At 38.4% G+C, this 26,446-nt stretch overlaps 1 protein-coding gene across 1 annotated transcript in view; it reads left to right on the forward strand.

Moving 5' to 3' along the window:
- The window catches only part of LOC135932704 (collagen alpha-5(IV) chain-like), a 91,012-nt gene that overhangs the window by 14,568 nt on the left and 49,998 nt on the right, over positions 1-26,446 (forward strand). The window contains exons 2-3 of the mRNA XM_065470291.1: positions 10,770-10,826; positions 12,297-12,386. Of these exons, the coding sequence (XP_065326363.1) occupies positions 10,770-10,826; positions 12,297-12,386 (147 nt within the window). The remainder of the gene's footprint in view (positions 1-10,769; positions 10,827-12,296; positions 12,387-26,446) is intronic.

Consider the following 26,446-nt stretch of genomic DNA (forward strand, 5'->3'; position numbering starts at 1 on the left):
AGAGCATGTTCAGCCAGGTTAGGGGATCTGAACCAAACCGCTGCTAAGCACCACTCTCAGCGCTCACAGTTTAAACGTAACTCGCGCACAAACACCACTAAATCGCAGGCAGCGTGTCTGAATTAGAGCACAGGGTCAAATTTAGCTCATTAAAGGAGCATTTTCTGTTATTATTTGATGTAGTGTTTATGTGGGGAAATCGTACTGCAGTGGCACGTAATCAGTTTTAGTGATATTACAACAAAAAGTGTTATAACTGCCTCACGGTGCACAGCAGGGCATGCCTATAAGACCTATAAAATCCTTTAAAATGCCAAAAATGGGCCGTTCAGAAAATATGGTAAACCAAATAAACCTAGAGGTGCACAAAGGCGCGCCTTAAAGAGCAGAGGCATGAAGCAGGTGAATGAGTGCAAAAGGCTCAGCTGCTAATCCCTAATCTTTGCATCATAAACTCTTATCATCTGAAATCCAAAAGGAAAAAAAAGTTTTTCTGTATCGTGCACAGAGCACAGCTGTTTGTGCCCCTTCCCTCTGTTTCACATTCTCGCAGCAGGAGTTACAGGCTAAATATGAAGCTCTCTGCTGTGGCACACAGGAACAGTTTAGCAGTGGTAAACTGACTACATTTATGTGAGTGTGGAGGAACACTTTAATGCTTTCGTGTAAAATGTAGTTAGCTTTGAGGTAAATTATAGCTTTTTGTGATTCATTTGGATGAGTGTTTCTGTTAGATTCCTTAATAGCGGAAAAGGAACCAGATATTTGTTAGGTAAAGGTTTTTTTTGGGTAGGTCACATTTACTCTTCGGTGCTCTGAACTCTCTTTAGCAGCTTTCTTGTAATTTCTTTTCTAGTACTCCAGACCTCTTGATGACATCCAGAGCTCTTCTTTGGATGTTAACTGTCTTTGGATGATCTCACATTGCTTCAGTAATGTTGAGGCCTGTGCTCTGGGGAGGCCAATCCATGCCTGGTAGTGTTTCGTTACGCGTTTTTCAATCCATGTATGCTTTTACTGCACTGGCAGTGTGTTTGGAGTCACCATGATTTACAGATATCTGTAGACACTCCCAGTTGTTCCTCTCTCGTCATCTTTCTTAGACATACTGATGATGATTTAAACCAAAAAATTGGATTCATTACTTTGTAAAACCTGTTGTCAATGTTTTGCAGTCCAGTTCTCGTGTAATTCCTCCAACCTCAGCGTTTCTCCTCGTTTCCCTTTACTAAGAATGGCTCAAGACTTTTGCACAATACTGTACATTTACTGCAAATTTTGGTCCAAGTGATAGGTGCACTAGTCCAAGGAGGAACGTGACCCATTTTGTTGTACATGCTCCTTGAGGCTGCACATATTTGCAATTTTTGACTTATAGACTAACATCTTGGAGCCCGCAGCACACAGTTTTGTTTGTTTATAATCAGCCATGCTTGATTTTATTCAAATGTGAAGTGAAATCACAACCTTCCCTCCCTCTGCCAGTTTTCAGTAATCTTGCTTAACACTTTATTTCCATCAAACTGTCTCCTGCCATTCCTCCACTCTCTCTTACCTGTCTGCTCTCAGTCTATCCCCGGGCTACACATATCCAGGTATTCAGCTGGCAAGCCGCCGCGCCCCTCTCTAATTTCTCGTTGCCCCTAACTACATCACAACGTGCCAAGTGTTGATGTATGTAGAGCGAGGAGTCGGGCATGTCTGAACCTGTTGTATAAAAGGGCCAGTCCCAGCCAGGCCTGGTTGCACTATGGCAGGTTGTCTCCAAGAGGAGAGACTGCAAATCTTTCTGCTTACATGAGGTAATTGAAAGAATTTGATGGCGTAAGTACTGAGAAAAGCTACCAGTTTATTTGTAACGGTGCATATTCTTTTGCCATGTAGATATGCACCAGTTTTGATAAATATGTAGCGGTAATAAGAGCTTAAAATTCAACTGTTCAATGATCTGTGCTTATATGAGCACACAAATCCATGAAGACGGACAGATAGCATTAGGTACCTTTCTTGATTTCTCATTATTTACAACATTTTGTTAGTAATTTGTAACATTTCACACTCCACACTTGTATACTGCATTAAATAGTAATGATGCTTCAGGTATTATGTCAAAAAATTTGACGCACTACAGGCAGAACCACATGGCCCACAGCTGGCAGTCCACTGTGGGGTACCCATATTCCAAATGGGCAACATTGTTATAGGCTCCACATGGCTTGGCCTACCTGGGCCTCACATTGGTTTTCAATCTTGATATGCCAATTATTGCTGGAGGACTTATGCTAAACGCAAATGCACTTTGAAGCATTAGCATATTTAGCTAAAGGCTCAGACACCACACAGTTTCTGGCTCATTTTGGCTGTGGGTCTAAACCTAAAGTACTCCCAAACACTTTGTGTGCTTCTTTCAGTCACCATATTTCATAGCTCACCAGTAGATACTGCCCTCTGCTGACAGTTAACTACAATACATGACCTCAATATAGCATCTCCTTGTTGAAATTAGTACCAGTGGTATCCATTATACTCACTCCAATCCACTCACTTCAAACTATGCTCAGTTTGGATTTCAGTTGGGCTCATGAATAGTATCAAAAAAGACTGGCAGTGTCTTTTTGACTCAATCATTTTTCATTCTCGTCACTACCTGCTGTCCATTCAGCATTTCTGCTTATGTGCTCTGAGATTTTCCTGATATCAGAGTCCAAAGCAGACATGATTTCAGGACGTCTGTGAGAATACGCTCACGTCCTTCTCCGTAGAGTCTGTCTGATTAATACATTTAAAAAAAACTCCCCTTGTGTGAAAAACCCACTGTGAAGGATAAGGAAAGTTTAGTCTGTTTGCTGCGAAGCAAAAAACACACTATTGTTAATAATGTCCACCCGCCTCGCTGGAACGTCTGTGATGAACACCCCTAAAACACCTCCTCCATCTGTTTAATCACTGCAGCACCACAACAGTCTTTTTGTTTTGGTTCAGTACAAGTTAAAGACAAAAACCCCATTGCTAGATGAAAGAATGGAGCAGAGGGTGACGTGTGTTTTTACAGATGTAAAGGAGAAAGGGTTGTTTCTATGTGTGATCCCAGCAGGCTTCAGTTCTGTAGAAACTACTTTAATTAATGTGTCTCTCAAATGATGCGTAACAGATGTTTAGGGTTACTTAGCAGAGCTTGATACGTTGATCCAATGTTGGTTTATCAGTTCCAAATGTTTGTAGCGTGTACTGTGCCAAAAGCACTGAAACAGACTAGTACAGGTTGTCCAGCAGAGGGTGCTAAAAAGATTCTTTCTTTTCTTCTTATTTACTTTTATTTTAAGACTTAAATTTTCTTTTAAGTCACACATTTGTTTTGGACATAAAATTTATGTCCAAATTTTAACTCTATTTTATTTAATGATTTATTAAAACATAGTCTATGGGAAAAGGAAAGCATGTTGATATTGCTGTTTGATTTTCTTTCTCTTCTTTTTTCATATTGTTCTTTCGGCTGCTTCCTTTAGGGCTCCCCTCAGCACATCATCAGCCTCCACCTCATCCTCTTCTATCCCCAGCAATGCTCTACATGTCCTCCATCACTACAACTATTTGCTGTATATTTGTCTCCTGAGTTCACTGTCGTGTCTCATTGTTCAAATCTTAGATTCAGTTGATTATATGTAGGATTTTAAGGTGATTCTAGTGTTAGTTTAATGATCTATCTACATTTCTTTTTGTAGAAGAAAAGCGAAGGTTATATATACATATATCTATCTATCTATCTATCTATCTATCTATATAGATAGATAGATAGATAGATAGATAGATAGATAGATAGATAGATAGATAGATAGATAGATAGATAGATAGATAGATAGATAGATAGATATTCTTATAAAGCAATTTTGTTGTTCTCATGTTGGATCATATTCTGAAAAAGAAAAGGTTCTACTCAAGGTGCCTTTAAATACATACAATTTGTTCATTGCCTTAATACATTTTAATGTGTTTGTGATGAAACAGCACACATGCAGGTAAGATTTAACATCCTCTTGTACTGGATATCCCTTTTAACCTTTAATGTTCTATTGTTGGATTCAAATGATGAAAAAACAGATTTCTGACTTGCTCAGCTGCAGAGTGATCAGTTGGAAAACCCGTTTTTATTTGAAACAGGATTTTAGGTGAGGGAATAAGAGAGTATTTGTATCTAAATGTAACAGACAGTAAAAGGGTCATACAGCGTGGGTAGGGCTGGACGGATGGTGGTCAGCAGCCCTGCAGGATCTCTCAGCGGGAGGTCACAGGGGTCAACACTAGTTAGGCCAAATGAAAAGAGAAGAAAGGAACCAAAGTTGTGTTGAGGGGTGGAAAAAGGAGGAATTCCCAGGAATATCAATGGAATTCCTGGACTGCCACTGTGGCACGATGGCGTGTAATGTGTGCGCGAATGAGTTTGACACGCTGCGTTCGTCGGTCGGGGAGGTCCTCCTCCTCCTGAGAGCCACTGAGTCAAAGCACACACGTCTGGATTTTTTGTCAAAGCCAAAATATTTAGTTTGGTCGTCGCATTTGGGGCATCTTGAAGTAGTCAAAGTCCAACCACGATGAAAGGGATCAGCGGTTTGGAGCCTGGAGTGCCATTCACCGTAAACACACACACAGAGGTGCAACACATGGACTGGGACAGATGTATGCTCAGACACGAAACAGCACCTTCACAATATCACGGTACCGTTTCATGTTAGATGGTCTGTCCAGTCTCTGTAACAGGATGTGGTTATTTTTTCCGTATTTGGACTATAAGGAAACTATAAGGCCACAGATTTGCTCACATGTGGCAAAAAACTTTAACGTTTGTGGTCATTTATTTACTGTTTATTTGAATTTACTAATATTTCTCAATGAACACACACAAGCATCCACCGTCTTCCTCTTGCTCTATAATCCACTGACCAACAAAGGTGGGCGATATATCAAAATCTTTCAAATGAGCAGAGGTTTTCAAGCACAATTTCAGCTACTTCAAAAGGTGCACAGAGAAGAGGGAAAAGATATTAAGGCTCCTGCAACACTAATGATGTATTCATGCATCTCCAACAACCATTGAATGAGACACTTAGATGATCAGATGACGACATCTTGTAGGATCATTTATCAGGGCTGCTCCAATTTTTCATTGATTGACTTCAATCTTGTTGTGCTTCTGCTCCCAAATGATAAATGAACTGCACATGTGCTTTCTTACCACGAGTCTCATTCATTCATTCACACAAGCACTTTTAACCTAGCTTTCACACACTTTTAGGGTTCAGCATCTTGCTCCACATGCAGAATATTAGAACCAGGACTCAAAACACCTTCTGATTTGTAGTTGACCTGCTCTAGCTCCTGAGCCACAGCAGCCTGTAAATGACACCTATGCTTTGATTTCATTTATTGTTTTCACAGGCATAAATAAGCTGGTCTTTCTTTACTGCCATTTCAGTGACACATCAATACATGGATGGCATGGATCTTATCTGGGAGGAAGAAGCTGCAGCAACTAGGAGATGAGATTTTCTGAAGATCCCCCTTTTTACCCCCTATACCAGCTCTGATATGGTGATTGTGTCTGAGTTGCGATGCCTATCATTCGAGAGTCCAGTTCACCTCAAGTGCAAACATAAATGGTTAATGGCTATCATGTCAGTCAAAAATCGAGGCTCAGCTCTGCTCTCTTAAAAAGAAAAGAGGTACCATCTTGTGGCGCTTTGCTGCAGCTGCATTATTCAAGCTAACTTTTTACAAAGTTCAAATCTCAAGAAGCAAGATAATCAAAAATAATCGGACAGTAAGTTGCTTTGAGATTGGTTTAGCTCGGATGGCGACGATTGAACCGGATTAGACACCCACGTGTTTCCAGCGGACCGGAGCGAACACGCTTTGTGCCGTGATCGGTATAAGAAAACAGGCGTCATTTAACGATGTTCAAAACGAGGATGCGCTCTCTTTCTGTCTGCGCAGCTGTGCGTGCTGTTTATGAGTGTTTGTGTCTGTTTGTCTGCTACATTAACGCATATGTGCGTGCTCATGGCAGGGCAGCGTCTATACGTGTCTAATCGTCACTCTTTGATGAGTGTCGGGGGGGAATTCCAGTCTCGCCAGTCTAATCCTCGGGTACATGCCTTCCTTCCTCCTCCTCCTCCTCCTCTTTCTCCTTGTCAACTCACCCAATCTCACCTGGATCGTGTGTCCATCACTTTGTACACACCTGTGAATGTACTTTTATAATCTTTGTGTTGTTTATCTTGAAAGGTGCTGTATAAATACATTTGACCTACTTTAACTCACTTTTTTGCTTTTTTTGGAACTTTTACTGCTCTCTAAATACTTTAATTATTGAATTTATTGTTCAATTTTTGTATATATGTGTCAAATTTATGTGCAGATTCACATGAAAATAGGCAAATTTAAGCATTAAAGTAGCACACATAGTGCTCCAAAAGAGTAGAGCACAATTCGTTTCCATTATACTGAATTTATGAATACGTAACACAGTTAAAATATGTGTCGTAAATACTGTTCATAGACCTTTATGTCTGCTTTTAGGAAGAGCTACATTAACTGCAGTCTGGTGCTGTTTCCTGGTAGTCCTGCTTCTCAGTGTCGGAGCTGCAGTTTTCTGGCTGTTATTACCTGTCCTATACAGACCTCCAGTGGTGATCGCTGGTAGCTTTAGCTCTGCTCAGGCCTGGCTGCTTGGTTGGCGTGAGGGGAAAACATTAAGCTGGCGCTGTGGGGAGAGAGTGAGGAAAGAGAGTTAAAAGAAAGAAAGAGTAGAGCAAATATCTGCAGTTCACTGACCTTTCTAAGTGGATTACATGCCCCCTCAGTGCTGTGGGGGCAAAGAGAGAGGGAGTGAACAGCATGTAAAGAGGGAAGGATCTTTTAACATTGTATTTAGTCCGATTTTTTTAAGCCACCTGGTTTCTTCTTAGTTCACCCTTTATTTTTAGCCAATTTTGCTGTAAAGTAAACAGCTCACCTTTATAAGTTGCATCCTCTTTGTGATAAAGTGAAGATTTCTGTCAGCAGAGTGGCAGACGGTATTCAGACACACCTGTTACTTGAAATCAAACATCATGATCGTGGCTGTAGAAGAAGATCTCGGCCACCTTTACAGCTTTTACACTGAGAAAGGCAAATTTCCTTTTCTGGATTAGCATTTCAGTTAAATTTGAAATCTGAACATTTTCTGAAGAACATTGAAAACTTCAACCAAACAAACACCAGACTTATTTAAAGCACTGCTTTTCTTTGTCTTTTCTCTGATTCATTTTGATCTTGTCACTGGATACTTTTTGGATCAAATGAGGAGCGATAAATAAATATCAGAAATAAATATCAGAGCTTTTTATTAATAAGTTTTACATTGTTTTTAGTTAAATACTGAATCATAAATGGTAGATGATCATTTCAAAAGTAATTATGAAATTTAAAATGAAAGCATTTTTATTTATTTTTTGTAAATGACTGCTCCTGACCCACCCGCTGTACTTTTACAGCCCTGCTGGGGGAAGTGGCCCGCTCTTTTGGGGACCACTGCACAAGTGATTGCCAGGCTTGTTTTTATTATTTGCAAAAAAAAAAAAAAAAAAAAAAATATATATATATATATATATATATATATATATATATATATATATGTGTGTATGCAGCCTTGCAGCCTAGCTGGACAGTTTTGTAAAGGTTTTTTGTGTAATGGTGGTCTATGAGAAGAAAAATATTTTTGGTGGCAGGCAATTTCTGTCCATTCGTTGCACACTAGAAGCAACCATTGGGAAAGACAGCAACAAGTCTGAGTAGTGGAAGTATACCCAGATATCTTGATACATGGTTAATTATATAGTGTGCTCAGTGTGCTTTATATTGTAAAGAGCCTAAAATATAAGAAAGAAACCTCAGCAATCATATGACCCCGTAGAAGCAAGCACTTGGTGACAGTGGGAAGGAAAAACTCCCTTTTAACAGGAAGAAACCTCCAGCAGAACCAGGGAGGGGCGGCCATCAGCCATGACTGTCTGAGGGTGAGGGGAGGAAGGCAAGACAAAAGACATGCTGTGGAACAGAGACAGAGATTAATCATTAATAATTAATTGCAAATTCAGTCCGCACATGAGAAAGAGCTTTATTAGGCGGGACATACAGGTCCAATAACATTTAGTTTGAAAGTTCACGTCCCACTTATACTAGTACTATAAGAACAGACCAAGTCCAAATCAGCGCTGTTGCTGGTTTAAGTGGACATCTCCAGGTTATTCAAGAGTAGCTGAGTGTTTCAGTGATTTTAAGAGCAAGCAAGCTCTGTCATGCTTTTTTGGTTAAATGAGAGTGGAGAAAAGAGGGATGAGTGTGGAGAAAAACAGATGGATGCAGAGAAGGATGGAGCCTGAGCTGCAGGCATGGGCGTGGGAGAACAGACAGCATTGAGCTGAAGCAGACCAGAGGCTAATTTGGAGATTCAAGGCTTGTAAAAACACCCCCACGCACACAGAGACACACACAGATGTATTTAGGCATGTGTGTGTGTGTCTACTGGTGATCCCTCTGTGATCCCAGACAGCACTTTGCACCAGTTGTGAGGTAAAATCATGCAAGTGCTTTGCTTTGGCCTTCATGCAGCTCAGGATAGTAGGACTGTCTTGATTTTTATATAATCAAGGGCATATTCTCTATACACACACACACACACACTGGAAAGCGACAAATGTAATGTAAACATGTATGCACTGTTTTTAAATGTGTACACAGAACTGCAAACGGTGAACTGTGTGAGTTTTTCTGAAAGGTTTAATGTGTCAAAGATTAATTGTGAAATTCAATTTTATAGCCTTGATTTTAGAATTTTGACCCCAGGCCCTTTCACTTTGTGGAAGTGAAAACGGCCGAGTTAGAAAACGGGGGAAAGGGTCAGTAACAGGCTTGTTTTTCAGTCTTAACAAAAATAAATCAAAGAGTTGTTCAAAAAAAAAAAAAGAAAAATCAAACCTGTTTAGTTTTTATGGGAGTCTATGAGGAGTCACTCGCCTATGGAGTGGATATTAGAGGAGCTGCAGTTCCACTTTGGCTTAATTTTGGGTACTTGGTCTTAGTATATTGTATTTCCAGTACACGCTGTATTTGATTGCACATATTGGCAGATGCTTTTCTGATCATCATGGCCCACAATACTCTTTGGAAGACCATGCAATCGCACTGCAGCCACATCGATATATTGGCAGGGCCGATATTATCGCCCAGCATTAGTTATTTGCCAACCTGTTGGTATCTGAATTTATAATGGCCAGTAAATGATAATTAAAGAAGCAACCAAGTATAATATGAGCATTCTGTGACTTCCCTGTTGGCAACACATTAGCTGATCCTTGATAGCTGATCTTTTTGGTTATCAGTTTAAAGTAAAAAATGTTACAAATATCACAACACCCTCATATTGCCTGTTTTTCTTAAGCCAACAATCGAAATCACAGGAATGAAATCAGTTTACAATGACAGAAAATCTGCCTTATTAAACAGCTCACATGAGTCAAAAATATCAGTACATTTTTAAGACATTACTTCAGTTCCCGGCAAAGTCTAAAACCTACAGGGAGGAATTTGCTGATAAAAGAAATTCAAATAAGAAGGTTTAAATTAAGAACAATAACAATAAGACAATTTTGCATGTTTACTGCCTTTTATTCCAGAATCCTTCCGATTTCTTAGACTAAATGATAAACTGATGAACCAGGAAATGCACTCAGAGTTAGTTGCGTCCCCTCTGTGCCAGTAAAACAAGAACACCGTGAAAAGCGTCAGCTCAAAGATGGACATCAAAAAGTTTTTGCAGACACAGAAGAATGTCCGCCTGTCTGTCCTCTCTCGTGCGCTCTCTGCCTCTCCATCTTTCTCACAGCCTGGCTGCCTGGCATGCGTGCAATCGATGCCCGTCTGGCATTCACTGTGTCAACAGGCATGGGAAAAGTTAATCAGCAGCTTGGCACTCCCACTCCACCCATCCATCCATGCATCCATCCCTCCCTCCTAGTTTTTCTTAACTCTCTCAGTCTTTAGTCCTTAACAAAAAGTGAATCCAAAGTCTAACGGATGGGAAGAAGTGAAGTATTTTGGAAGATAAACGTGCTTTCTGTGAGATAAAAGCTTTATTTGATTTGAGTTTAGAGTACTGTTTGGCCTCGCCGACCTTGCAGCTGCGATCTCATCAGCAAACAAACCTGCAGGAGAATCCGCTGACCTTTCTGTTCCTGTGTGGGAAGACATGTGCTGTAATGTGCAAAGTGTAATTATGCAGCGCCCCCCGGTGGCATGCCGTAGCACTTGCTGAAGTTGACTAAATTTACTGTTTGGTTTTACAATTCTGGAAAGGAGTTTTGACTGATTTTACATCGCTGAGGCTGCAGATTTGGCAGGAAATTAGGACAAAAAGGAGACATGGCAGACACATTTTCAGAACCCAGAAAGCTGCTTTCTAGCTTTTACCTGCTTCCTCCACACATTTGATTTGGTGGACTCTTACACTGGATGCCCTTCCTGATGCAACCTCCAACCTCTATTTGTGTCTTTTCCTGGGAATCTTTCGCTTGTTATGGAATCGGAAAAAGCGACTTTAGAGCCTCTATTTTCAGAACACTGGAATGCAGTTGTTAGTTTTATTCATCATTGGAAATGTCGCTGATTTTTTTTTTGTTAAGTAAAAGTCAAAAGATGCTAATTTCTCTTTCTCTTGTTTTGTTTTTTTTAAACAGGCTTGCCATGGATGTGCAGGATCCAAATGTGACTGCAGTGGAGTGAAAGGAGAAAAGGTAAACACAGTGTCACACAATGACACGTGGGGTGTTACTAGTAACCACCGTGTTGTGAATGTGAGGACACCACACACAGCCAGTGGGTGTACCCTGAATACTCCCGTCCAGTTAATGAACATATGTGTTATTCACTTTGACCTGAAATTTGCGACTGAGGGCACAGAGTTAGGGAGCAAAGGCCCGATTTCTCATAGATTTCTTACACGTAATTAATAGCAACACATATTTAAAAAAAACCACGCACACAAGGAACAGTTTTTCTTGGGATGACTAATGAAATCTTCTTCTTCTTTTTATTATTACTCTATAACCAGACAAGTGCCGGTCTTACAGTGAAGTCTGTATTTAAGTTGAACCAGTCAGACTTATCACAGGCTGAAACACTATAGCCAAAATAACGGACACGGGTCTTTAAATAATAAATAATGTCACAGAATCATAACACACAGAGATGTAGTAAAGTAGCAGAAATATGAATTGTGATTTTTTAAATTTTGTTTCTGTGGATCTTACATTTTGCTATTGAAGCTCACACATACTTTAAAAGGCAGCCTGGCTCTATTTCCGGCTTTCATCGTGTTTTGTTGCCTGTGATTGTACGAGCTGGATGACGGGAGGAGCTAATGTTTGACAAGATACTAAGACAGGCAAAGTTTTCACATCATTTACGCAGAAACACCTCGGCTGTTGGAGAACACACTCACACGTTTAATTCAACTCAGTTCAGTTTTATTCATATAGAGACAAATTACAATGACTGTCGCCTCAGAGTGCAAAGACTCCTCAATAATCGAGAGAAAGCATTCAAGAACTCAAGACAGCAGATTTCATGTTGTGAAATATGTTTTCAATCCTTCTCAGTACATTTTAATCTCCTCTCTTTTTTATGAATAATAGTGCGATACTGCAGATTTTGGTATCGATCCAATACCAAGTAAACACAGGCTTGTATTGCAGATACTAATACAGATACTTTTAACGCATAAAGGAAGCTTATGTAGAGGGGAGAGCAGTGTCATGATTTATTAGATGAATAATCATTAATTTGACAAAATCAAACACATTTTACTGACCACTACATCACTGGGTCCATCATAATTAGTTAATACAACAAAACACACCTTTCAGATTTTGATGCATTTTGTGGTTTTTGGAGACGTGTAATGTAAATATGCATCTCTCTAAACCATCTGTTGTTTAAATGTGCTACAGACTATAAGTAACTCTGCCTTTCTATTATGACCAGACTGAAATTAAATCTGAAACTTATCTGGTCTTAAACCTCTTAAAATAGGATCAGTTATTTATTCCAATTTAAATGTGCAGAACCACAGAGCCTGCTGAGCAAAATTTAATGTGCAGCTGTCCAGGTACAGAAGCTCTGAACTGTGTGTAGCTGGAAAAGACACCGAAAATATGATAAACAATATGAAACAAATGATTGTTTGACTGTGTCATTGCTTGCAGGGTGAAAGGGGTTTCCCAGGTTTGACGGGACAGCCAGGCGTCCCAGGATTCCCTGGACCAGAAGGACCAATTGGGCCCAGAGGAGAGAAGGTGGGTTTGAAGGTCAAGGAGACGAGAAGAGAAAAGGAACTGATTTGAATTGAAACTCTGAATATATCAATTTCTGTGACTTGGGCTATTTTCTGACTTTGGATGGTGGCAGTGCATATACAAATGAAAAACAATGAGTCACTGTTAATTCATTAAAATCTGTGCCTGTTCTGCTTGAGTGATTGAGTAAATGAGCCAAACAGATAAAAAAAAAAGATGTTTCAGTTACACTCCTGGTTATTTTTCTTTGACACTTGCAAAGACCTCTTTGGGGAAAAACCCCAAAATAAGGCTCTGGGTAACTTTTATGTTTTTTGTTTTTTTTTACAAACTACTATCGGTCAACAAACTGACTAAATAATTAAGGACAATAATGTGAATAACTGCTAAATATTTAGGTAGTTATGTCAGCCAGGACCACTGGGAGTCTCTGCAAGCGCAACAACCGCCGACACGCCGAGAAGAAGAACGAGTTTCTTTATTTCTTTTCCACAGTGTGCGTGGGGGGGGGGGGAGCAGGGCTATGACACGCGTATAAAGAGCCCCAAAGTACAGTGCTAACGCAGGCGGATCCTTGTTTTATTCCCCCCAAAAGATGAGTAAAGACTCAAAGTGCCTACGACTGCTCGGTGCGACTCTGCTCTTCCTAATGCTGTGCGTCGCGGTGCAGCGATCCGACTCTGCGGTAAGTACGCTTCCAGTTCCTTGCACTGATTTTTTCCCCCGCTGCAGGAGAACCTGCAGAGACCCACCAGCTCCCTCAGCGAGCGAGTAAAGTTTCTAAAATAGAGAGTCTGCTTTATAACAAGTGCTTCTGCTCTAATAATAATGATCCCGGTTGCCGTTTCCGTTATTCTTGCAAATAAAAACCATGTAATTACACCAATGATACACCTCCGCGCTCAGCTTTCATGGCTTTTTGACTGCTAGGATCCGAGACCACCTTCGCAGGACCTGCAGATTTTCTTGTTGGTAATCGGACGGACTTTCTATCCTGCCCCCCCTTCGTGCGCATCTTCGCGTCTCGCTTACCTGCGGTTATTGTTTCCGCCCTGTGTCTTTATTATGTGTGCCTATGCCAAGAGGCACACATATTACTATTCGTCAGATTTATTATGTGTGCCTATGCCAAGAGGCACACATATTACTATTCGTCGGATTTATTATTATTATTATTATGTGTGCCTATGCCAAGAGGCACACATATTACTATTCGTCGGATTTATTATTATTATTATTATTATTATTATTCTTCAGTTTCCGCCTGAAATTTTGCAGCGAATCTCGCCTCGCAGTTTTGAGACAAGCTTCATATATGTTACCTCATTTTGTGCGGCTGGATCAGGAATGGTGTGCTATGACTTTTGGTGTTTATGACTATTATAGTTTTTTAAATATTAATATTTTAGTGAAAATTTTCCCGCGCTTCTCTGCCAAACAGTTTTGACAATAGGGTTACATATGTTAGATCATTTTGTGCGGCTGGAGCTGGACTAGTATGGTATACACTTTTGGTGTTTATGACTTTTATAGTTTTTTAAATATTAATATTTTAGTGCAAATTTAGAAAGATTCTTCTTTTGGCGCCATAGAAACAGACTTCATTTGTGGTGTGTTGGCTCCATCTTTTGGTCCCACTGATACAAATTTCAAACTTCATTTGTGGTGTGTTGGCTCTCTCTAGTGGTATGCCGGGAGTAGTACGGCCTGTCTACCCTTATTTGGATTACCGTAATGATGACAATATCAACGGTGCGCACAGCGTCGCTGCTTTCAGGAGCCATTGGAATTTTTAAGGTTGCGCAAATCATTCAAAAGTTACGGTAATGCTTGGTGGAAAACTCAATATCCCACAATTCATAGCACGCCTCTGCCGAGTCAAACAATGGCGGCCATCACTTAGTTTTTATTTTCCTCTTAATACTGTTTCTAGGTCACAAAATAAACTTTTAAGATATTTTCAGGCGAGAATATAGGTGTGTAAACTTCAAATATCTGCTCATTTTGTCAAAACATCCCATATTAGCGACAATGTTCTGACGATGTGGTTTCTGCTTGAGGCTAGCTGGCTAGTGTGGCTAGCGCGGCTTTGCTAACAAGCTACAGCCGGCCTGGATGACAGTGAGAGCGGCTTACTCTGGTTTCACACCCGGTCCTTCGTAAAGTCTCGTGGTCACAGCTGGACTTATTTTAAATAAATAAATGATTTATTTATTTATTCATTCTAGTAACGGTATAAACAGTGAAAGGTGGTGGATTGGCCAGATGTAAACTTCAAATATGTGCTCGTGTTACCAAGACATCCCATATTAGCTCTGATGGTTTCGGTGCCTGCAAAGAGCTAGACAGCTAGCTAGCTAACTGGCTGTCTTTTTGACTCAGGGTCATAGCTGGACTTATTTTTCGTTTTTATGAGCCGATGAGGGGTTTTTTTTAGTAACGGTACAAACAGTGAAAGGCGGTGGATTGTCCAGATGCTGGTCGATGTGGAAAAAATAACTGAGTTGTTTGGTGGTCGCTGACGCGGAGCTACAACCGAGGGCAGCTATCCACCGGTGTGTGTCAGACAGAGCATGCAGGGAACGAGGCGGCGAGGCGACCGCCGATCAACCGGTGGTAGATCGTGGATCAGGGAAACCGAAGGCAGGAGAAGCAGGCGGCTGCCGGTCAGAGCGTGAGGTGAACTGAATTTCAGGTAAGAAGTTATGAACTGCACTCTATTTGGGTCAGATATAAACCGAGTTTAGGTGTAGTTTGGTGGAAACCAGGAGATGACCTTACCGAATCATCAGAGCTGAACTGGTGATGGAGAAACAGGTTTACCTTTTTTTTTAGGTGACATGAATGAGTTGAAGGGAAGTTATGAACTGTTTCTGAGAGAAATAAACACCAAGCTCCTTTTTTATTTAGCTGACAGCTGGTAACTGTGCAGGGGCGGATCTAGCAAAGCTTTTGCCAGGGGGCCAGGTAGGGCATCTTACAACCAAAGTTTGTATAATAATACACAAGATTGGCTGTAGACCATTGTTAATCATTCAGAACACTGTGTAAAAATAACAAAAAACAAAAAGTGAATGCAAAAGTGCATAAATATTTATTTTACGTGATTGATGTGTGTGGCGGGGCGTGGTCTGCAGTGCCGCTGCAGGGGAGGTGGACCCACCTGAGCGGCATCTGCAATCACGCCTCTCTGGCGTAGTCTGTGCTCTCTCGGCTGTTTTTTGGGTGTGTGTCAGGCTGTGAGTTGAAAAGCTACAGCCGGCTGTGTGGGTACACCAACCATGTGTGAAAAGTGGTCCATAACGTAATGCTTCAAAGCGTGTTCATGCAAACATTGTCGGGTCTGCCGTGGTACAATGGGACTTCTGCTCATGAAACTATGTGCACAGCGTCTGCAAATCGGGGCTGTACAAAGTCACTTCATCTTTACCCAAAATTGTAAGCTGTCATCTGTGAGGTGCGAGCGGTGTTTGTTTTTACCATAGTTCATGGTGGAGAATGGCTGCTCTGCTGAGTTTTGCTCTCTGTAGCTGTATGAATGGCAAACTACACTGTTTACCAGCGGCATAGGCACACTTAAAATTTCTTCTGAAATTTTCGCTTTCTAGTTATGTGTGCCTATGCCAAGAGGCACACATATTACTATTCGTCGGATTTATTATTATTATGTGTGCCTGTGCCAAGAGGCACACATATTACTATTCGTTGGATTTATTATTGTGTGAATGCTGTAGGCATTCACACTATTGAGTTCCTGTTTCTCTTTATTGTGTGGATGCCCTCAAAGGGCTTCCACACTATTGAGTTCCTGTTTCTCTTTATTCTTTATTTTTCTTTTTCAAGTTGCTTCCGTACACTTTTTGGCCTTTAACTACTCCCTCAGTTTTCAGCCGATTTTCTCCGTTCAAACTCTATACTGTTCTGCTCTTTCTGCTTATGGGTGCTATGACTTTTGGTGTTTATTACTATTATACTTTTTAAAATATTACACTTTTTTCCTTTAATTTGTCCCATTGAAATGAATGGAAAACTTCCACAAGTCTGCTAAAACTTGCTTGTTTTTGAAACTTAACTACTTCCTCATACTTTCACCTAGAAACTCCATTCAAACTTTAAAATGTTCTCAGATTATTGGGCTATTTCTGTATGATTCAGCTTTTTCAGATCTTCTACCGTTTTAATCTTATACCTCTTTAAGTTTTCAGTTGCAAAATTGTGATTTTTCAGAAAATACATGCGTTGTTATGGTTGCTATGCAATTAACTCAGAGTGTGCACTTGTCCTTTCTGAATTTTCTCTTCATGTCTGAACAACTTCTTGCTACTCGCTCAATTTCCACTCAACCCCCACAAATTATACATCAAAACGTACAGTGGGGCAAAAAAGTATTTAGTCAGCCACCGACTGTGCAAGTGCCCCCACCTAAAATGATGACAGAGGCCAGTAATTTGCACCAGAGGTACACGTCAACTGTGAGAGACAGAATGTGAAAAAAAAATCCATGAATACACATGGTAGGATTTGTAAAGAATTTATTCGTAAATCAGGGTGGCAAATAAGTATTTGGTCACCTCAAACATGGACAATCCCTGGCTCCCACAGACCTGTAACGTCTTCTGTAAGACGCTTTTCTGTCCCCCACTCGTTACCTGTATGAATGGCACCTGTGCGAACTCATCATCTGTATAAAAGACACCTGTCCACAGCCTCAAACAGTCAGACTCCAAACTCCGCCATGGCCAAAACCAAAGAGCTCTCGAAGGACACCAGGAAAAGTATTGTAGACCTGCACCAGGCTGGGAAGAGTGAATCTACAATAGGCAAGCAGCTTGGTGTGAAAAAATCAACTGTGGGAGCAATCATCAGAAAATGGAAGACTTACAAGACCACTGATAATCTCCCACGATCTGGGGCTCCACGCAAGATCTCATCCTGTGGGGTCAAAATGATCATGAGAACGGTGAGCAAAGATCCCAGAACCACACGGGGGGACCTGGTGAATGACCTGCAGAGAGCTGGGACCAAAGTAACAAAGGTCACCATCAGTAACACACTAAAACGGCAGGGAATCAGATCCCGCAGTGCCAGACGTGTTCCGCTGCTGAAGCCAGTGCATGTCCAGGCCCGTCTGAAGTTTACCAGAGAGCACATGGATGATACAGCAGAGGATTGGGAGAATGTCATGTGGTCAGATGAAACCAAAGTAGAACTTTTTGGTATAAACTCAACTCGTCCTGTTTGGAGGACGAAGAATACTGAGTTGCATCCCAAGAACACCATACCTACTGTGAAGCATGGGGGTGGAAACATCATGCTATGGGGCTGTTTTTCTGCCAAGGGGACAGGACGACTGATCCGTGTTAAGGACAGAATGAATGGGGCCATGTATCGTGAGATTTTAAGCCAAAACCTCCTTCCATCAGTGAGAACTTTGAAGATGAAACGCGGCTGGGTCTTCCAACATGACAATGATCCAAAACACACCGCCCGGGCAACAAAGGAGTGGCTCCGTAAGAAGCATTTGAAAGTCCTGGAGTGGCCTAGCCAGTCTCCAGACCTCAACCCCAAAGAAAATCTGTGGCGGGAGTTGAAAGTCCGTGTTGCTCGGCGACAGCCCCAAAACATCACTGCTCTGGAGAAGATCTGCATGGAGGAATGGGCCAAAATACCAGCTACTGTGTGTGCAAACCTGGTAAAGACCTATAGTAAACGTTTGACCTCTGTTATTGCCAACAAAGGTTATGTTACAAAGTATTGAGTTGTATTTTTGTTATTGACCAAATACTTATTTGCCACCCTGATTTACGGATAAATTCTTTACAAATCCTACCATGTGTATTCATGGATTTTTTTTTTCACATTCTGTCTCTCACAGTTGACGTGTACCTCTGGTGCAAATTACTGGCCTCTGTCATCATTTTAGGTGGGGGCACTTGCACAGTCGGTGGCTGACTAAATACTTTTTTGCCCCACTGTAGGTACTTTTGCTGGCTTTCAGAAAATGTCACTATCATTGTTGTGGGACTTATACCTTTTTTGCAAATCTCCTCAGAGTAACATGAAGTTTGAAAACTCTCCATAGAAACTCAATGGAGAGTTTCTTCAAAATCAGCGCTGGAATTCTCTAATGAGAGGCATTTTCAAATCGTCATATCTCCTTAACGAAACAAAGTTTAGACATGACGCTTGTGCCAATATATCTTCAGACATCCCTGATGCTCACAATTCAAGAAGTTTTTCCTCAGCTATTACCGTTTGGCCATGAATTACACTTGTTTGAGGGCAGGAAATTTGTACCTCTCTCAGATTTCTTCAGATTTCAAACTCTGGAAATGAGGCACTTTTTTCTCTCGTCATATCTTTTTGATGGATTTCAACAGAGACCTGACAATTTCCATGACTGTTCACCAAAGCCTGCTGTTTCTTACGGTGAAAGAATGATTTTGATGCTCCATATAGATTTAGAGTTACAAAACGTTGTTTGAGGGCAAGTCAAGGCAGTTTTGCTTCGCCTCTACTCAGTTACAGTGTATTACAAGTCATAGATCTTCAATAATTTATATTTTATCACTGAATTATGAAGATCTGCAGATTCCCCCATCTCTTCTGAACAAAACAGTGTTAGAATGAGCATTCTAGCCCCTACGGTTAAGAAATTATGGCCATTTGTTCGAGGGGAATCCTGAATGTGAGAAATACACTGAAGAAAACCCATAGCTCTCTCTGTGTCTCTGTGTGTAAGTGCTGATTACAGCAGGTGCAGCCAATTTAGCTGACCTAGATATGCCAAGCCCAGACTCTTAACAGCCACTGTTCCCTTTAGGCTCTGTGTATGTGTGTGTGTCAATATTTCTCCCATGTTAAAGTATTACTCCTCCATAATAGTATTTGTGCTAAATCAAAGTACTTCTACTACATCTTAGTACTTCTGCTCAATCACAGTATTTCTGCTAAATCATAGTATTTTTGAAAAATCATGGTATTTGTGCCAAATCATGGTTTTGGGGCCAAACCAATAATATTTATTTCATGTTATGAGATTAATACTAAGTGGGGGAATGTCTGTTATGTTATAGTATATGTGCTGAATATAGTATATCTGCCAAATCATAGTATTTATCTCAAATTATAGTATTTATGCAAAATTACAGTATTTCTGCTAAAAAGCAGAAATAGTACCTTTTAGCAGAAATTTCTGTCAAAAGATATTATTTATGTTAAAACATAGTATTTCTGCTAAATCATACTATTTGTGCCAAATCATAGTATTTGTACTAAGTCATAGTACTTGTGCCAAATCATAGTATTTGTACCCAATCATAGTATTTCTGCCATATCATCGTATTTGTGCCAAATCATGGTATTTTTTTTGCCAAATCATAGTATTTGTATTAAGTCATAGTACTTGTGCCAAATCATAGCATTTGTACCTAATCATAGTATTTCTGCCATATCATCATATTTGTGCCAAATCATGGTATTTGTACTAAGTCATAGTACTTATGCCAAATCATAGTATTTGTACCCAATCATAGTATTTCTGCCATATCATTGTATTTGTGCCAAATCATGGTATTTTTTTGCCAAATCATGATATTTGTGCCAAATCATGTTATTTGTGCCCAATTAAAATTTCTGTTATGTTATAGTATTACTACTGAATCGTAGAATTTCTGTTATGTTATAGTATATCTGCTGATTATAGTATAAGTGCCAAATCATAGTATTTATAGCAAATCATAGTATTTATCCCAAATCATATTTATGCAAAATTACAGTATTTCTGCTAAAAGCAGAAATAGTACCTTTTAGCAGAAATTTATATCAAAAGATATTATTTATGTTAAAACATAGTGTTTCTGCTGAATCATAGTATTAGTGCCAAATCATAGTATTTGTACTAAGTCATAGTACTTGTGCCAAATCATAATATTTGTACCCAATCATTGTATTTCTGCCAAATCATGGTATTTGTGCCAAATCATGGTATTTTTTTGCCAAATCATGGTATTTGTGCCAAATTAGAGTATTTGTGCCCAATTAAAATTTCTGTTATGTTATAGTATTACTACAAGGTCGTAGAATTTCTGTTATGTTATAGTATATCTGCTATGTTATAGTATATGTGCCAAATCATAGTATTTATAGCAAATCATAGTATTTGTGCCCAAACATAGTATTTCTGCCAAATTGTAGTATTTGTGCAAAAACATATGTCTGCAAAATCACATTATATCTGTTATGTTATAGTATTACTACTAAGGCATAGTATTTCTACCAAATCATAGTATTCCTTCAATATCATAGTATTACTGCAATTTCATAGTATTTGAGCGAAACCGTAGAATTTGTGCAAAAACATACTATGTCTGCAAAATCACAGTATATCTGTTATGTTATAGTATTACTACTAAGGTATGGTATTTCTACCAAATCATAGTATTCCTTCAAAATCATAGTATTACTGCAATTTCATAGTATTTGAGCAAAATCGTAGTATTTGTGCAAAAACATACTATATCTGCAAAATCACAGTATATCTGTTATGTTATAGTATTACTAATAAGGCATTGTATTTCTACCAAATCATAATATTCCTTCTAAATCATAGTATTACTGCAAATTCATAGTATTTGAGCGAAATCGTAGTATTTGTACTAAATCATGGTATTTGTGCCAAATCATAGTGTTTTTTGCAAATCATATTATTAGAACCAAAACATTGTATTTGTACGAAGTCATAGTATTTCTTCTAAATCATAGTATTTCACCCAAATCTCAGTAGTTGTGCTAAAACCCAGTATTATTGCCAAATCGTAGTATTTGTACTGAAACATAGTATTTCTGCCAATAAGAGTATTTGTACTAAATCATAGTACTTGTCCCAAATCATAGTATTTCTGCCACATTGTGCTAGTTGTGCAAAAACATAGACTGTCTGCAAAATCATAATATATCTATTATGTTATAGTATTATTACTAAGTCGTAGACTCTCTATTTTGTTATAGTATATCTGCTGAATACAATACATGTGCCAAATCATAGTATTTATAGCAAATCCTAGTATTTGTGCTAAAACATAGTATTTCTGCCACATTATAGTATTTGTGTAAAACCAGAATGTCTGCAAAATCATCATATATCTGTTATGTTATAGTATTACTACTAAGGCATAGTATTTCTGGAAAATCATAGTATTTCAACTAAATAATAGTATTTCTGCCAAATCATAGTATTTGTTTCAAATCATAGCATCTGAACCAAATCATATTATTTGTGCCAAATTATAGTATTTGTACACAATCATAGTATTTGTGCCATATCATCGGATTTGTCAGTTCAACTTATTTAACTCTTCTCAACAGCCCAACACCTCTTCTTCACCCCATTTCAGCAGAATTGTGAGTTTTTTCACCCCTTTTCAGCACAAATCCCAGATTTTTCAGGTGTTTTCAACAGAAATCTCTTTTTTACAGACATTCTGCTGATTCACCTGTTTTCAGTGCAACGTTGTACTTCTTTACCTCTTTTCAGTAGAAATTCTGCTGATTCACCTATTTTAAGCAGAATTTTCAGCCTTTCACCTCTTATCAATACAAATCTCAGTATCTTCTGCTCATTTCAGAGGAAGCCCTTTCACCTCTTTTCAGTACAAATTTGAACTTCTGTACCCCTTTGAAGCAAAATCTTTGCCTTTTCACCTCTTTTCAGCAAAAGTTTCTGTATTTTTTAACTTGTTTTCAGCATAACTTTTCAGTTTCTATACTGCCATACAATTTTTGCAGCTTTTCATCTTTTTCACTAATTTTCAGCAGACAGCTTCAGCGTTCCGGCATCCACACAGCATTTTCGCAGGAAATGCAATTTTTTCTAGTTCTGGTTGCTTCCGTACGTTTTTTGCCGTTTAACTACTTCCTCAGTTTTCAGCCGATTTTCTCAGTTCAAACTCTAAACTGTTCTGCTATTTCTGCTAATGTGTGCTATGACTTTTGGTGTTTATTACTATTATACTTTTTAAAATATTACACTTTTTTCCTTTAATTTGTCCCATTGAAATGAATGGAAATCTTCAGAAATTCTGCTAAAACTTGCTTGTTTTTGAAACTTAACTACTTCCTCATACTTTCACCTAGAAACTCCATTCAAACTTTAAAATGTTCTCAGATTATTGGGCTATTCCTGTATGATTCAGCTTTTTCAGATCTTTTACCATTTTAATCTTATACCTCTTTAAGTTTTCAGTTGCAAAATTGTGATTTATTAGAAAATACATGCGTTGTTATCGTTGCTATGCAATTAACTCAGAGTGTGCACTTGTCCTTTCTGAATTTTCTCTTCATGTCTGAACAACTTCTTGCTACTCGCTCAATTTCCACTCAAGCCCCACAAATTATACATCAAAACGTAGGTATTTTTGCTGGCTTTCAGAAAATGTGACTATCATTGTTGTGGGATTTATAGAATTTTTGCAAATCTCCTCAGAGCAACACAAGGTCTTAAAACGCTCCATAGAAACTGAATGGAGAGTTTGTTCAAAATCACCGCTGGATTTCTCTAATGACAGGCATTTTCAAATCGTCATATCTCCTTAACAAAACAAAGTTGAGACATAACGCTTGTGCCAATATATCGTCAGACACTACTGATGCTCACAATTCAAGAAGTTTTTTCTCACCTATTACCATTCTGAGATGAGTTACACTTGTTTGAGGGTAGGAAATTCGTCATTCGCTCGGATTTCTTCAGATTTCAAACTCTGGAAATGAACCACTTTTTTCTCTCGTCATATCTTTTTGATGGATTTCCACAGAGACCTGAAAACTTCCATGATTGTTCACCAAAGCCTGCTGTCTCTTACGGTGAAAGAATGATATCGATGCTCCAAATAGATTTCGAGTTACAAAACGTTGTTTGAGGGCAAGTCAAGGCAGTTTTGCTTTGCCTCTACTCAGTTACAGTGTATTACAAGTCGTATATCTTCAATAATTTATATTTTATCTCTGAATTATGAAGACCTGCAGATTCCCCCATCTCTTCTGAACAAAACGGTGTCAGAATGAGCGTTCTAGCCCCTACGGTTAGGATATTATGGCCATTTGTTCGAGGGGAGTCCTGAATGTGAGAAATACACTGAAGAAGACTCATACTTCTCTCTGTGTCTGTGTGTGTAAGTGCTGATTACAGCAGGTGCAGCCAATTTAGCTGACCTAGATATTCCAAGCCCAGAGTCTTAACAGCCACTGCTCCCTTTACTCTCTGTGTATATGTGTGTGTATCAATATTTCTCCCATGTTAAAGTATTACTCCTCCATAATAGTATTTCTGCTAAATCAAAGTACTTCTACTACATCTTAGTACTTCTGCTCAATCATAGTAATTCTGGGAAATCATAGCATTTCTGCCAAATCATGGTATTTGTGTCAAATCATGACATTTCTGATATGTTATAGTATTACTACTAGGTGGAGGTATTTCTGTTATGTTATAGTATATGCGCTGAATATAGTATATCTGCCAAATCATAGTATTTATCCCAAATCATAGTATTTATACAAAATTACAGTATTTTTACTAAAAAGCAGAAATAGTACCTTTTAGCAGAAATTTCTGTCAAAAGATATTATTTATGTTAAAACATAGTATTTCTGCTAAGTCATAGTATTTGTGCCAAATAATAGTATTTGTACTAAGTCATAGTACTTGTGCCAAATCATAGTATTTATACCCAATCATAGTATTTCTGCCATATCATCGTATTTGTGCCAAATCATGGTATTTTTTTGCCAAATCATGTTATTTGTGCCCATTTAAAATTTCTGTTATGTTATAGTATTACTACTAAGTCGTAGAATTTCTGTTATGTTATAGTATATCTGCTGATTATAGTATATGTGCCAAATCATAGTATTTATAGCAGATCATAGTATTTGTGCCCAAATATAGTATTTCTTGCCAAATTGTAGTATTTGTGCAAAAACATACTATGTCTGCCAAATCACATTATAACTGCTATGTTATAGTATTAGAACTAAGGCATACTATTTCTACCAAATCGTAGTATTCCTTCAAAATCATAGTATTACTGCAGTTTCATAGTATTTGAGCGAAATCGTAGTTTTCGTGCAAAAACATACCATGTCTGCAAAATCACATTATAACTGTTATGTTATAGTATTACTACTAAGTCATAGTATTTCTACCAAATCACAGTATTCCTTCAAAATCATAGTATTACTGCAATTTCATAGTATTTGAGCGAAATCGTAGTATTTGTGCAAAAACATACTATGTCTGCAAAATCACAGTATATCTGTTATGTCATAGTATTACTACTAAGGCATAGTATTTCTACCTAATCATGGTATTCCTTCAAAATCATAGTATTACTGCAATTTCATAGTATTTGAGCAAAATCGTAGTATTCGTGCAAAAACATACTATGTCTGCTAAATCACAGTATATCTGTTATGTTAAAGTATTACTAGTAAGTCACAGTATTTCTGCCAATTCGTAGTATTTGTACTAAATCATGGTACTTGTGCCAAATCATAGTATTTTTTGCAAATCATAGTATTCGAACCAAAACATAGTAGTATTTGTACGAAGTCGTATTTCTTCTAAATCACAGTATTTCAATCAAATCTCAGTAGTTGTGCTGAAACGCAGTATTATTGCCAAATCATAGTATTTGTACTGAAACATAGTATTTGTGCCAATAAGAGTATTTCTACTAAATCATAGTACTTGTGCCAAATCATAGTATTTCTGCCACATTGTGCTAGTTGTGCAAAAACATAGACTGTCTGCAAAATCATAGTATATCTGTTATGTTATAGTATTACTACTAAGGCATAGTATTTCTACCAAATCATAGTATTCCTTCAAAACCATAGTATTACTGCAATTTCATAGTATTTGAGCGAAATCGTAGCATATGTGCAAAAACATACTATGTCTTCAACATCACAGTATATCTGTTATGTTATAGTATTACTACTAAGTCACAGTATTTCTGCCAATTCGTAGTATTTGTACTAAATCATACTACTCGTGACAAATCATAGTATTCAAATCAAAATATAGTATTTGTACCAAAGCATTGTATTTGTACAAAGTACAGTATTTCTTCCAAATCATAGAATTACTGCAATTTCATAGTATTTTGAGGAATCCCTTTTGTTATAGTATTACTTCTAAGTCATAGTATTTCTGCTTTGTCATAGTATTTGTACTGAAACATAGTATTTCTGCCAAATCATAGCATTACTGTTATTTCATAGTATTTGAGTGAAATTACAGTTTTTCTGCAAAAACATTGTATTTCTGCTTAATCATAGTATTTCTCTCATCTTACAGTACTCAATTATAGTATTTGTGCCAAAGTTTAGTATTTCTGCCAAATCATATTATCTCTGCTAAATCATAGTGTCTGCCAAATCATAGTATTTGTGCCAAATTATGGGATTTTGCCAAAACATGGTACTTTTGCCAAATTATAGTATTTGTGCCCAATTAATATTTCTGTTATGTTATAGTATTACTACTAAGTCGTAGAATTTCTGTTATGTTCTGCCAAATCATAGTATTACGGCTATTTCAAAGTATTTGAGTGAAATTACAGTGTTTCTGCAAAAACATTGTATTTCTGCTAAATCATAGTTTTTCTGTTATCTTAAAGTACTTGCACTCAATTATAGTATTTGTGCCAAAGTTTAGTATTTCTGCCAAATCATATTATCTCTGCTAAATCATAGTGTCTGCCAAATCATAATATTTGTGCCTAAGCGCAGTATTTGTACCAAAACATAGTATTGCTGCTATATCATAGTATTTCTGCCAAATCATAGTATTTGTCCTAAAACATAATATTTCAACAAAATCACAGTATTTCTGCTGTGTTATCGCTGTATTACGTAGTGGCTAAGTAGGAGTCTGACTGTTACTAAGTGCATCAGTGTACATAGGTCATCTCTTGTGTTGGAGTGCCCTCTTGTGGCGCCTTTTGGGTAGTGCCTTAGTGATGATGTGTGTGTTTTTCAGCAACCCACCCCCTTGCCAG

Source organism: Pelmatolapia mariae, linkage group LG3_W, assembly GCF_036321145.2.
Source record: "Pelmatolapia mariae isolate MD_Pm_ZW linkage group LG3_W, Pm_UMD_F_2, whole genome shotgun sequence".
Classification (NCBI taxonomy): Eukaryota; Metazoa; Chordata; class Actinopteri; order Cichliformes; family Cichlidae; genus Pelmatolapia; species Pelmatolapia mariae.